The sequence below is a fragment of the Microcaecilia unicolor genome, chromosome 4 (genome assembly GCF_901765095.1).
Source record: "Microcaecilia unicolor chromosome 4, aMicUni1.1, whole genome shotgun sequence".
Classification (NCBI taxonomy): Eukaryota; Metazoa; Chordata; class Amphibia; order Gymnophiona; family Siphonopidae; genus Microcaecilia; species Microcaecilia unicolor.
Genome location: NC_044034.1, coordinates 138,655,357 through 138,670,701, shown reverse-complemented (window position 1 = coordinate 138,670,701; position 15,345 = coordinate 138,655,357). Strand labels below are relative to the sequence as shown.

The 15,345-nt window shown below is 39.0% G+C and overlaps 1 protein-coding gene across 1 annotated transcript in view; it reads left to right on the top strand.

Annotated features, from left to right (window-relative positions):
- The window catches only part of LOC115469630 (spondin-1-like), an 81,226-nt gene that overhangs the window by 12,177 nt on the left and 53,704 nt on the right, over positions 1-15,345 (top strand). The window contains exons 3-5 of the mRNA XM_030202425.1: positions 987-1,120; positions 5,807-5,880; positions 14,777-14,899. Of these exons, the coding sequence (XP_030058285.1) occupies positions 987-1,120; positions 5,807-5,880; positions 14,777-14,899 (331 nt within the window). The remainder of the gene's footprint in view (positions 1-986; positions 1,121-5,806; positions 5,881-14,776; positions 14,900-15,345) is intronic.

Here is a 15,345-nt window from a genome sequence, read left to right as displayed (position 1 = left end):
CCACCCGGACGTTGGAAACACTTCCTCCATTTGTGAGTACTAGATCCAGAGTTGCCCCTTCCCTTCCCTTGTGGGTTCCGCCACCATTTGTCTGAGCAAAGCACTTTGACGGACATCCATAATCTCTCTGCTTCTTTACGATTCTGCTGAGAGGATGTTCCAGTCCATATCAGGGAAGTTGAAATCTCCCAGCAACAGCACCTCTCCTTTCATTCCAAGCTTATGGATATCTTCGATCAGATCCTTGTTCAGCTTCTCCATTTGTGCCAGAGGTCTGTATATAAGACCTGTGTAGATACAAGTTCCAGTGTATCACAGAATATTCACCAATCAGATGCCCTCTGGGTGCTTATATATAGCCACACAATTATAAGCATTACCTCCGTAGTGCTGGGGCAGAATGAGGGCAATATTTATCTGCTATCCATATCATAAATTTCAGACTGAAAACTTACAATGCTCGGGTCTATGTATAGCAGCTGAATATTTCTACCACCTATACAGTGGCTGCAGTAAAGAATATTTATGGCCTGTTTAAATGATGTTGCTTCTTCTCATTGAACACTGGCCTCTGACTGTGTAAATTTCTAAATTTGTCATTTTGGGGTATGAAACATGTTTGAGTACAATTTTTCAGTATAGTTTATTGAATGCCTTCCTTTTCAGGAAAATAATCTGTCTGTTTGGTAGTCCTCCTTACGCCATAAATTATTTTGCAAAACTGGAATTTTCAGGGTGAACTTAATCTTAAATAGCTGATTTATAGTAGTGTTTTCAAACACGTAATGAACAAAATGGTGTTTTTTCATGTATTTTCATTTACTGTTAGTGATGAATGAATCCTCTTGTCAAATTTTTCAGGTTGGCTGTAGAACATATAAAGGGAGAATAATTTTAATAGAGTAATGTTCTGCAGAGGATAACTGAACTGAAGGAGGAAGAGGGATTAGTACTGGTGCCATTAATATGTAGTGCCTCTTTTCTAGATTATAGATGAAGAGGATACGCAGTTTATGAGTAATTGTCCTGTGGCTGTTACTGAAAGTACTCCCAGACGGAGGACACGCATTCAGGTTCTCTGGACGGCACCTCCTACTGGAACTGGTTGTGTAATCTTAAAGTAAGTACGCATGCGACAAGAAAGAACAAATGGAAATGCAGACCATTAACTGTTTGTGTGATTAAAATTTCTCCCCCTCACCACTGAGTGCTCAAGTTTTGTCCTATGATTGGAAGGATATGACAGGTTCTTTTCAATGAGCTGAGAGACTATTGTCAGAGGTTGCTTGCCATTTCTTAGCTTTTGATATCTTACACCAGCATCCTCCCCACCCCACCCTATATGGGAAGTGTGGATTCAGAATTCATAAAGGATTAGTGTTTAAGCCTTTTAGGAAATACTGATCCATTAAAAAACATCGTTTAACGCCCCCCCCCCCCACACACACACAACACACATTTTATAGATCTCTATATTACAAAATTCAATGAGAGAAAAGAGACAGAGAAAAATAAACAGAGAGCAGTGTCAAGCACTCTAACCAGGTCACTTGACCTATCACGAGAGTCATGTGCGAGCTAAATAATCCTCAAGTACATGCGAGAGTATCTACCTGGTTGTGCGCATATTCTATAAAGGAAAGGAAGCATGTCTGTAGAATATTCGCCAGCCAGACGCCCTCTGGGTGGCTATGGGGCTCATTTTCAAAAGAGAAAAATGTCCAAAAATTTGGTATAAATCTGCTTTTGGACGTTTTTCTCACAAGAATGTCCAAACTGATATTTTCAAAACCAGTTTTTAAATGTTGTTATATGAAGTCCTTCATAAGTGCGTTGCATTGAAATCACAAGGGGGCATGCCAGGAGTGTGTTAAGGGTGGGATCTGGGCATTCCTAACACTGGCAGGAAAAAGTCCAGCATTTGGACTTTTTTCTGCCATAATGGAACAAAACAGAAGCATCCAGGGCTATAAGTTGGACGTTTTGGTATAGACCTGTTTTATTAATGAATAAGCCACAAAAAAGTGCCCTAAATGATCAGAGAGAATAAAGGATGACCTCCTATTAGCCCCCCAGTGGTCACTGACCCCCTCCCACCCCCCCAAAAATGTGATTCAAAACATTACTTACCAGCCTCTATGCCAGTCTCAGCTGTAATACTCAGGTCCATCAGAGCAGCATACAGGTACCTAGAGTAGTGTAGTGGTGGGTGCAGTGCACTGCAGACAGTTGGACCCAGGTACATACCTCCCCCTACCTATTACACTTGCAGTAGAAACTGTGAGCCCACCAAAACTCACCAAAACCCCATTGTGCCCACATATAGGTGCCCCCTTCATCCATAAGGGCTATTGTAGTGGTGTACAGTTGTGGGTAGTGGGTTTGGGGGGGGGGGCTCAGCAGACAAGATAGGAGAGCAATGGTGAGATGTGTACCTGGGAGCATTTATTTAAAGTCCAATGCAGTGCCCCCCTAGGGTGCTCCATTGCTCTCCTGGGATGTCTGTGTGGCCAGTCTACTAACAATGCTGGCTCCTCCTACATCCCAATGGTTTGATTTTGTGCATTTTTCACTTGGATGGGTTTTTTTTTTTTAAATGGACCAGAAAGATAAATACACAGAGAACAAAGTCATCTAGAAAATAGCCATTTTCAAAAAAAAAAAGAGAGATGTTTTTCTGTTTTGAAAATGTCTATATTCCCCACTTAATTTTGGACGTTTTTAGCAAAATGTTCAAATCTGGACTTAGATGTCATATCAAACATGCCACTCTACATATAGCCACACAATTATAAAAAATTACCTCCATACTGCTGGGACAGAATGAGGGCAATATTCACCTGCTATCCATATCGTAAATTTCAGCATTTAGATGCTCGTGTTTATAGTTAGACATGTCGTAAGTGGACGTTGCGACATATTGGTGCATAAAGGCCACTGTGCACTCGTTTTCTACAATGAAATCTGTGCATCCAGATCCTGTTATGGAATACGTTCTTAGTGCCTACTATTTCGGCACCTGACTTTTACCACATATTGTAGAATTGCTTCTAAAGACTCGATCATAGGTTTCCTGACTTGGGCGATGGAGAAAGCTAGAAGGATGCTTAGGTGCATAGGGGGAGGAATGGCCATACCCTACCGACCCTACTTAAATACCTGAACCCAGCAACACGACAAAACCAAAGAACGTAATGGACATAACGTAACTCTTCCTCTGTATGATTCCCTAATATGTTTGTTTGTTCCACATGAACGCTATTCTACCATAACATCACTGTGTAATTGTTTATACCGGAATTGGCGAACGCCTCTACGGTACTATTGTAAGCCACATTGAGCCTGCAAATAGGTGGGAAAATGTGGGATATAAATGTAACAAAATAAATAATAAAATAAATATACATAAGTTACACCAATTTTCTAAGGGAAAATATGCCCATGCTTTCTTTTTTCAAAACTATCACACAGAACGTAATTAAATACACTGAGATCTGCCAGTTAGGATACATAAATTTCTTACCTTCATGTATATTTTTAAATTTAGTCCAGAATCTTGCACCAGGACCTCAACACAGGTTGGACAAACTTACGTGTATGTAGGCTATACGTACATTCATTTAAGTGCATCTTGTCTGAGCTACTTTAGAACGTAAAATAACTGGAAATGCCTTTTAAAATTATCCCCCTTTTGAGGTAACATAAAAGTCAGCAATAAAAGTCACTGACAACCTATGTAGAAAATTCTAAGGGTTCACAGAGCCATAACCTTATCAGTAAAAAGGTAATGCCACAAATATTATATCAGGCCCTAGAACACTGATATGCCTACTATTAGTAAAACAACCAAAGATGCACATGCAACTAAACACTAGTAACAATACCTTGTATTGGTCACACACAGAACACAACCCAGCTCTCATCAGTACAGAATAAGGCACCACAGATTACAAATGAGAGAAGTCAGACTCTGCATGCAGTCCACCCCTTGAAAACTAGAAATTGTAATGCATTTCAACCTATATTGAGCAAAATACTAAAATATAAAAAGCCATGTCCAAAAGTGACATATTCCAATCAGTAAAAACTGAACATAAAATGTTTTTTTTCTACCTTTGGAAATTTTTTCTAATTGGATTGGTCTCTAAATTGCTTCCTATTTCCCTTCTTCCCTCCTCAGTTTCCGCATTTCCAACCACATTGACCCCTTCACAGACCTGTCTTTCATCTCTCTGTTGCCCACTCCACAGCCCCCAGCGCCCAGGCCATTTTCACTGAATCACAGCCCCTATCTAGCCCTTCCAGATCTTTCACACCATTTCTCTACCCTTCCTATCCTTATCTATCTAGTCTCATACCATCCAGCCCATCTGAATACACTCAAGATTAACCTCTTAGTAAAGGTTAAAGGGTCATGAATTTGATATACAGCTTTTCTGTGATACAGCCAAGGTGGATTTACATTTTATTATATGTCCCTAGTGGACTCACAATCTTAAGTTTTTGTAGATGGGGCAATGGAGGGTTAGGTGACTTTCCCAGAGTCACAGGAATTGCAGTAGGAATCAAACCCAGTTCCTCAGGTTTTCAGCCCACTGCGCTAACCATTAGGTTACTCCTCCACTCTTAGTCCTCACTCTCCTACCAGTCCAATTCCCATTTGCTCACTCATGCTCCGACCCAAGTCTATGCTTTCCCACTCTTTCACCTAATCCTGGAATCCTTGTTCCTCTCTACCGTTTATCATTTATTCATTTACTATACCGTTTCAAATTGTATTCACAAAACAGAATGGTTTACATAACAATATAAAACTCATAATAAAAACAAACATAAAAGAACTCCATCAAAATGATAGGAAAGCACAGCAAGCTAAAGCAACCATTCTAAATGTTAACAACACCAACACATACTGGACAACCATTCATAACAAGTACCTCTCCTGCATGCTTCAATGTGCTGTTTGAACCGTGCAAGCTCAGTACTTTACAGAGTGCCATGTGTTTAAACACCTCATTGAAACATTCAGAGCCAGAAGTATGAACCAGAAGCATCAGTATGGCTGCAATCTGAAAGAAAAAAGATGTTAGAAGCCCAGCACTAGATCTAGCAAGGGAAAGTGGTTGCACTTGGGCTTCTGACACCTGAGGAGAACCTTCAGATGTGCGGTTTCCCATGTCCAGCATCTTCTTTTCCCTACCCATACAAAGCTCATTATCTCTCTTCTTCCCTACTTCCCCTTTCTCCATGGAACATCTCTCCTCTCCCCTCCCCCAATAGTGTCCAGTATATTATGCCTTCCCTCTTCTTTCTCCCCCCTGCCCAGGTGTTCAGCAGCTTCTATTTCCTTCCCTTCATTATAATTGGCGCAGATATTCAAAGTCCTGTGCTAGTGGTTCTGAGCCTTTTCTGGAAACAATTGCCATATCAACGTCACCTCTCCCTCCCAAATTGCCGCCCTACTTGTCTGATTGGCCCTGAATGCACTACTTGAAACTGGGGTAGCAAGATATTTTTTCGGAGTAGCACTCGCTTTCCTTTTGCCACCCTGTAGTGATGCCTTCGTGTTGATTGTATTTGAGTCTACAAGTGTTCTTATGTTTATTTTATTCTATTTATTTGATTATTTATTTGGATTTCTTAACCGCCTTTATGAAGAGATTTACCCATTATGTTCTTAGATGTCTGGAGGTTTCAAAGTGAAAGGCTGCAGGTGAAAATAACCATAGGCTGGAGATGGACAAGTTAGGGGCAAACAGCATGTAAGAGAATCTAAGTTACCTAATTATGTTTTGCTTTTTAACAGAGCAAGTATTGTACAGAAACGAATTATATATTTTCAAGATGAAGGTTCTCTAACCAAGAAATTGTGTGAAGAAGGTAAGAACTAATTATTCCTAACAAAAGAGCATGTTTGAAATATGTACACAGTGGTGACACAGGCAAACATACCCAGAAATCTATAAGGAGTTGGTTTGTCTCTGGGTAATATCTCCAGATGGGTTAGTTTTGCATGTACCATAGAAGGAATGAATCGAGCTCTTAAGCCAGGGTATGGATGAACATGAGTTGATTTGTTAATTGTTTCAAAAAGTACAAAAACTAGGAGAAACGCCATGAAGTTATATAGAAATACTTTTAGAACTAATAGGAGAAAATATTTAAACTCTGAAACTCGTTGCTAGAGCAAGTGATAGAAGCAGTTAGCATAGCTCGGTTTCAGAAAGGTTTGGATAAGTTCCTGGAGGTTAAATCCATAAACTGTTATTAAAATAAATCTGAGGAAATCCACTGCTTATCCCTTGGAGAAGCAGCATGGGTTTTGTCAGGTACTTGTGACCTGGAATGACCTGGATTAGCCACTGTTAGAAGCAGGATATTGAGCTAGATGGACCATCGGTCTGACCCAGTATGGCTTTTCTTATGTTCTGAAAACAGATGGCATGATTAGGAATCAAGGATCTTCCTCTAAGGATATATGCTAGATTTGATTGAACTGTTCCCAAGAAATGCAAGCCCAGAAACTACTTACTTCATCTACCCGAACTGTAAAAACATAACTTACAAAACGATATACATGGCTGGATTTAGTTATCTGGGATCCAAATGGTGGAACTCAATACCCAAGGTTACAAAAAGCATTACTAACTATCTCCAATTCAGAAAAGAACTGAAGGACCTACCTTTTCAAAAAATTCTATAGTTAAATAAAAAAATGGAACCGATATCCCATACCACTACTGTAACTTCGCCTAACTGTAAATTGTAAGCCACTTTGAACCAAAATGTTTTTGGATAACAGTGGGATGCAAGAATGCATAAATAAGAACTACTTTGAGAAAGTCACTAAAGTAGAGCATGAGATCTGGGAAATTCTTGACGTCAATGCTGCTATTATACAAGATAAAACGGAAGAGTGAGCAGCTGGAAGATTATAGGCAATTAAATCAACTTCTTAAACATTCCTAAACCTCTAGCAGTAACTTCCAGGGAAACATTTTAAAAGTACTTTTTTGACATACTTGGGGGTTTAAGTCTGAAGCTATTCCACCAGTTCATAAGATATATAATAGGAACTAATTTTATTGATACCACGGATTGTACAAATGAGAGTCAGGATAAACATCCCTCAGTTTCTCAACTAGCAGGTCACTTTAGCTCAAAGATTCTTTCTATTAGAATTGAGTTTGACAATGGAGTTTATAGTTGGGATTCCTTGATAAGTACTTCCCTATCAGTCCCAGTAGACGGAATTTGGTCACATTTTTCCTCCATTAGAATGGTCTAGTGTTAATTCTCTTTATAAGAAATATGTAGCTTCATTTTGTGTTTGACACTTGTCCCCCTTATGTGTTAAAAGCAGGCACTTCACAGTTTAGAACGTAGTTATTTTTCTGGCTGCAGTGATATTGTCCATGGGGATTTTTCCAGTGGAGCTGGGGGAAATTGTTATTACCTCAGTTGTGAAAGATTGTAAAGAAACCACTGTCTTAGGGCCCCTTTTACCAAGCTGTGGTAAAAGGGGCCCTGTGGTAGTGTCAGCGTGTGGATTTGCCAAGGGCCGAGGCCTCTTTTACCACAGCAGATAAAAAGGCAAAAAAAAAGAGGACATGGTTGTGCGGTAAGTGCACACGTGCTGAGCGGCCATTTCTGTGGGAGGAGGGGGAGCCCTCACAGCCACCTATTTAGGAGGCAGTAAGCCCCCGGTGGTAAAAAAACAAAGAAACCCCCCCAAATTTCCTGTCGCGCTGGAAATGGTGCATGCTGGGGCAGAACTACCACTGGCTCCTGTGGAAGGCTGGGCGGTAGTGCTGGATTGGTGTGTGACAACGCTGCGGTAGCTCTACCATGGTGTTGTGAAAGGGCTCCTTAGTTACTATCAACCAATGACTTCCATCTTGTTTTTTTGTCAGTTTGATGGAGGGGTTGGTGGCTATGCAATTATTAGACCGTTTAGATAAGTACAGTATTTTGCATTCCTCACAGTCTGGTTTCAGGTCTTCATAGAGCACAGAAACCGTAATAGGGTTCCTTTTGGATAATAATCGACAACTATTATCTGTTGGTAAAAAGGCACTGGTTTTACAATTGGATCTATCCAGAGCCTTATTAACAGTACCTACAGTGAAGTTGAGACAAGTGTGGTGGTTAAAAAATATTACTTATCAGTTTTTAACCTCTGCTATAATTTACATTACAGACACAGGTGAATATATTAATCCAACGAGGTTTTTTTTTTTTTACCATGCACAAACTTTGTAATGTACATAAATACTTTGAACAAGATCAATTTCACTTAATTGTACAAGTATTGATACTAAGCTTGTTGGATTACTGCAATGTTATTTATCTTGGATGTTCCAAGCAGATGTTAACAAAATGTGACTATTCAAAACATGGCCTTATGATTGATTTACTTTTTAATAAAATCTAATAGTACCTCTCCAATATATATGCAGATTCATTGGCTACCAATTTATCCCAGAATCTTATTCAAATTTTTGTGTTTGATTTATAAGGTTGTGTTTGGTCCAGCTCCCTTATATTTTGCTAATCATTTTGTCTTTTCAACTTCAGTGAGAGACACAAAACATAGTAACATAGTAAGTGACGGAGATAAAGACCTGAACGATCCATCCGGTCTGCCCAACAGTCACACATTATCAATTCATGATTAAATCAACAGTGAATGTGATATTATATACTTTATCACGAGTCTTTCTTTGGCGTTTCTGAGACATAGACCGTAGAAGTCTGCCTGGCTCTATCCTTATGTTCCTTCTACTGGAGTTGCCATCAAAGCCCACTCCAACCTATGCAAATCTATCTTGTCATTTGAGGGTCCCAGACCATAAAAGTCTGCCCAGCACTGTCCTCTGTTCCAGCTACTGAAGTTGCCATTGAAGCCCTTTCCATCTTATCCTAAACCAGATTGCCATATACCAACACAGACCTACAAAGTCTGCCTGGCATCGGCCTTAGTTCTTTACAGCTGGAGTACCCTTGCAAACGTCACTCACACATCCACCATCTGCAGCCATTTAAGTTTTCTTAATTTATTTTTGTTTTCTACCATCTGTTTTCTAAACAGAGTTCCCCTGTGTTTATCCCATGCCTTTTTGAATTCCGTCACTGTTTTTGTCTCTACCGCCTCCCTCCTGTCTATCTCCCTGCAACCTCAGCTCATGCCCTCTAGTTTTATCATTTCCCCTTGTTCTATATTAATACCTTTCAAGTATTTAAATATCTGTATCAACTCCCCTGTCCCATCTTTCCTCTAGTCTATACATATTTAGGTCTTCCAATCTCTTCTCATACATCTTATGACGCAAGCCCCATATCATTTTTGTTGCCTTCCTTTGGACCGCTTCTAGACTTTTTACTTCCTTAACAAGATACGGCTCGCCTCGCCCTAAGACCGGCCCTGACTCCACCTTTCTACCATCTCTATCCTTCCTAAATAGATTATAGCCCAGTATATTTGTGTCCCATTCATGGGAGTCATTGAGCCATGTCTCCGTAATAACGACTACATCTAAATCTGCCTCTACTATTAGGGCTTGCAGATCATGAACTTTGTTGCTTAGACTGCAAGCATTTGTGGTCGCTTTCCAGCTACATTTCAGTGGCAGTCTCCTGTGTAGTTTTTTGTTTAGTCTCACCTACTATGGTATTACTAAGAAGTGAATTGCTAAAATTGTCGGAGCTTGTCTTTTGTATGCAATTTATTCAGTTATCCTTTTTTAAAGGGTAGAAAGAAGCTCAAGTTATTGGGGAATCTCTTAGCTTTCCAAGCAGCAAGACTAGATAAAAACTATTTTGAATTTTATGATGTCTGCTTTAGATTACAGGCATTTTAGGTGCATGATTAAGACACACCTGTGTAGGAAGTTTTTGTTAAATTCTGGAGATGAATGATTATCGGTCATTTATTACCTTGTCATTGACTTTTTTGAGAATTTTAAAGGGAATTTTATTTTTTGCCATAATGTAACATTGTTAATCTCTGATAATTTCCAGATTTATCTTTTGTAATCTGCATAGAACTGAAAGATAGATAGTGGACTATCAGATATTGTGTTATGCTGGAAGTGTCTGTCTAATTTCTCTGGAATACTGAGTTTGTCATCTTTGATAGATAACAAGGAGGTGAAGATCTTGTCAGAGCTACGTTCATGTGTTTTGTCTTTGAGCAGGATCTAAGCGATATCATGTGCTTGTATTTTTGTAAATCTCATGGGGAAAAGGATCTGGATTTTTCCAGATGTTTCTAGAGTTACTCAGGAGAGGAGGGAAATTATTTCTTTCTATGAGTCAGGAGGTAAGAGAAATAGATGCAGCTTTTATGCTTTGGTATCCCTGGTATGGTATGATTTAAGGATGTAAGTGAATGAGTGCATTTGTTTGAAATTCAGGCAGACCTAGATCTATTTTCTGTATTTCTACTCATTTCAATCTCTGCCTCTTCTGTGGTGGTGATCTAATGTAAATTGCTAGCAGATGTTTTGTTTTCTTTGATATATTTTTTATGTTGGATATCTGCTTGATAATTTTGGATTCTACTTACAAGATTTGGTTCTTCTGGTATTTATGTAAAATTTTATAATTAAAAAAAATGGGTAACTTCAGCCACTTAAATATTGGGTTAGTATTTTTTCTAGGTACCAAATGTTCGTGTTTGATTTGATTAAGCCCCAAGTATTGCTTCAAATATATTATTTGTATATTTGGCCGAATGGTGATTTAAATTCGAATATGAATAATCCGGGGTTCTACTGTAGTAAATCCTATTGAAATAAACACTTGACCTCTGATCTCATGTTGCGTCTTTTATTATTTGTTATGTTAGCGCTCAATGCCCAGTACTCGACCGAATAATATTTTTCATTATTTGTATTCAGCCGAATAGAAAAATAAGCTGTACAGTACAACTCTAATTTTTTAAATTAAGTGTAAAACATCCAAGTACGACATTGCATCACCATTGTTTAATGCCATAAACTTTGAAGCTATACTAAAACACCTATTTTTTTCAACTAGTTACCCCAGTTCAAATATCAGGCCCCTGACACACCCTTACCCCTCTGTTTCTAGTAAAATTTTAAACATTCAAGATTACACTCACTTTCCAATGGTGTGCATTTTCTCCCCTTCCACAGTGACTCTCTCTCTCTCTCTTTCTCTCTCTCTCAAACCTCTACCCTGCCCCAGAAATCTCCCCCTCTCCCCCTGCTCTCTACCTCTCTCCCCCCTCAACTCCTCTCATCTTTAATAGTTCTCTCTTAACCCCCTTGTCCCCAGATCTCTCTCAAAAACCCTTCAACCATAGCAGTGCCTCTTTTAAATCTAATAATCTCCAGCTCTCACTTTCTCTCAACCCCCCCCCCCCCATTCCTCACAGTCCGTCTTTATCGACCCCTTCTCCACTGCAGTCTCTCTTAGCCACAGTCATTCCCAGAAGTCTCTTACTGTATCTTCAGGACCCAAGAATTTTGCCCACAGTTAGATAGGGTTGTGCGTAGGAAACAATTTTATTTCATATCATGATGCCATTTGCTTTCATATTTATGAGTTTTTGATCATTTTGTTTGTTTTAGGACATGCTATAGTTTTATAATGTATTTACTTTACTTATAGCATACACTATAAAGCATTTTTTTCAGTCAATGTAAAATAACATAAGGACACTAAAAGCCCTATATTGCATAAGTGCTCTTTATAGGTAAAGGGATATCCAGGTTGGGGAGTTCACATTTCCCCCAACATTTAGGCTCTGTTGAATGTAGGATCTTTAGTGAAATGTGTAAGGATGTGGAGGAGTTCATGTGCATTAACTGGCACGTACACATAAAGCAACAATTTTACAAACCTATATGTGTAGAAAAGTGCGGCATTACACAGGGCTTCCCAGATCTCGAGAAGATTGATATCACCTCATACCTTCATCGTTCCATCTTACTCAATGTTTTGTTTATTCAATTCTTTATATATTTGAAGGCTTTTTTTCAGATTTTATAACAAAAATGTTTTTAAAATCTTTACTGAATAACTTTTCATTAAACTGTCAAACTAGAGTACTTATCTTAGAATGGTGTACATGTTGGGGAGTCAGTGTCGGCACTATTACTGGGATAGATGTTATTGTGAAATTTCTAGCCTACTGGATTCTAAATTACACAGGGCTTTACACTTGTAGGGGATTCTGCAATGTGCCTGTGTAATTGACACCTCTTACGTGTGCCACATTTTAAAAAGTTGCAATATATGTGGGACATACTTTCAGTTGGGGTAAACCGCTAAATCATAAAACCAGCCAAAACCCTTAAGAAACTCCTTTCCTTGTTATTTTTCTCAGGTCCTCAGAAAGTGCATCTAGCCAGAAACTTTGCAGGCATTGAGCACTGTATCTCTTCATAGGTCCACATTTTTCTGTTTTATCATTTTTTAAAATAAGCATTACTTCTTGCAAACACTTTTAATTCTCACTCTTCATGCTTCAAAAAGGTATGTAAAAAATATCTTAAACCAGTTGTCTGGCAACCTCTCAGCATGGCCATGTTTTGAATACTGTGTCAGGGATGGTTTCTGGATGTATAAAAGGCAATGTTAATATTCAATATATATCCGGTCTTAACTTTATCCAGCTAGCTGTGCAGCTCTGGTATTGAATATCAGCATCCCTGCATAATTTCTGGGTATTTCCAGTGATCCAGATATTTAATGCTGGCGCCCAATCATGGCCCAGTATTGAATATCTGAGTCTAACTGAATATTGAGCTGACACTGACCACAATGTTTTCTATTGAAAGAGATTATTAGGTGTCCTTTTACTAAACCACGTTAAATGCTAACGCGTGCGTAACACATTACAGTGTTGTGCGGTAATTTGCCCATCAGAGCATGCTAATCACATGTTATTTATTTTTTCAACTTTTGGCAGGAAGAGGCGTGCTATAGGCGGGGACTGGGTGTGGAAGTGTTCTCTGGTTCGGGCATTCTGATTAGGGTGTGCTAACTAGATAATGCGGGTTTAATGTGGGAGCTCTTAGCTTCTCCTAAAGTGAGTGCGTTCTTTTCATTATTGTGAGCAGGTATAACATTAGCCCCAAAGAGGGCAATCTTCAAAGTTGTTCTCCCCATTTTAAAACTGCCCCTCCCCCTTTACAGTGGCTATGTCTACCTAAGCCCAAAAGGCTGAGTCAGGGTAGAAGGTGGTTAGGGGTTATTGTACTCACAGGGCTCTCTTTTGAAAAGGTGCTTGTGGGAACAATGCTTATGCAATCAAGCACCACAGAGTTTCTAAAAATGACCCCAATGTGATTAGTATCACTGCAATCCATATAATTTCACGGCACTGCATTGTGTGTGCTCCATCCTTTCACTATGCAGGTAGCTTGGGCTGACCTGTATGTTTGTTTGCAAGTCCTGTGCACCAAGGGAAAAATTAGCTTGAGACCTCCAAGAAAGAAAAAATGAATAGAAAAGAAAAATCCATAATGAGCTTCTCTATATATTTGTTTGCAAGTTCTGTGTACCAAGAGACAAATTTGCTTGAAACCTCAAAAAAAAGAAAAATCCATAATATACTGCAGCATAAAATATGGGCTTAGCACATGGCAAAGTCCTGCTTTAAAATGCACTAAGCCCATATTTTACTGCGTTTTAGTAAAAGGGCCTCTTAGTAAAACTGTGAGGTTTAAAAAAATACACCATTATTTACATTTCAGTTGGAGAGTGAGAGATCAAGGCAGTTGGCTGAACTATCTGAATATTCAGCAGTACAGACCTGGTTAGTTATCTGAAGCTTTAGAAAAGAATTGAAAAATAAATTCTTTACTTGGCCCTTTTCAAATTAGGATAGCAATGAAGATGAGCATGAGTCTCAGTCAGAGGCAAAGGGTTTTAACTGCAGGAGTGGGTGAATGTAATTTGGTTGAAGCGTTTTGATTTAGTGCTTTCATTATATCTTATTTCTTATGTTTTATGTATTAAATTCCAGATTCTATAAAGGTCACTGAAATTTGGGGCATGATATAGAGATGCAAGCCAATTAACTCCAATTCTTAGCATTAGTTAGCAATTCTTTGGAGTTGCGCATGCTTCCCCCCTGCACATGTCTATAAAGTTGTGTGCGGAAATTGTCTCATGTGCAATGTGGCCATGGGAGGGACATGAGTGGGTCAAGGGCATTCCCATACTTTAGGAGTGATGTTATTGAATTCCAGGGTTGGGCACTTAACTTGCGCGGCAGGATTTACACCAGGTTTTATTTGGTATAAGTCCACGCGCCCAAAGTGGATGGTGGGAATCAGCGCTAAGCACATATCGACGACATTTGCTGAATCTGGCTCTCTGTATTTTTTTTTTTTTCCATTTTCATGTGTTTGTTGTATTGTTCCTCATTCAGACATGTGGATGGTGGATTATAATGATTTAAAAATAAATACAATTAAATAAATTTAGGATAGCAGTTACTTCGGTGCTGTCCAGCTAAACTCTAAACCTGCACCCTTAGAGTACCCCAGTCTCCACCTGCTCTTAATCGGACATATTTTGTCTGCATAACAAGCTGGCTGAACACAATTTATGCACTCAGCAAGGGTGCTGGGGGATTTTCAAAGTGAAAGATTTATCCAGGTAACTCCCAAAGTTACCTGGATTCACCTCTTGAATAGGGCCACATTCTACCTACCACATTTCAAACATTGTTTGGAACTGTTTGTGCTTTTATTTCTTATTTTCTGTCCTAAGTAAGTTTAATTTAATTTTTTTTTAGACCCAACACTGAATGGGGTGACAGAGAAACCAATCTTTAATTGCTGTGCTTGTGGTACTGCTAAATACAGGCTTACATTTTATGGGAACTGGTCAGAAAAGACGCATCCGAAGGAATACCCACGTGAGTGTGTGAAATATTATAATGTCTGCATATCTCAGTTTTCAGTTGCTGCAGTGGGGATATGGATCAGGCTTTAGTCTTTCTCTCAGATGCTTGAAATTTTATTGCCATGACAATTTGTATTTGTTAGCCAAGTAATACAGAGTGAGAGCAATTTCCCAAGCCATCTCTGTAGTTAAAACAGTGGTTTACTGGGAGAAATAGGCTTTAGTGTGCATTGTACTGATCACAAATATATTTACCCACTCTAGGGGAAAGCATTCATGCTAGTGAGGATGGGGCAGTGTTTAGAAAAAATGCATTCTTTGATTTTGAAAAAGAACCCACAGAAATTAACAAATGTAAATACAGTTGGGTACTTTCCTGGGAGAATTTTCTATTAATGCACATTTACATTTTTATTTGCAAAATAGTATGCAGAGTGCAAAGTGAGTGCATTCTTTCCA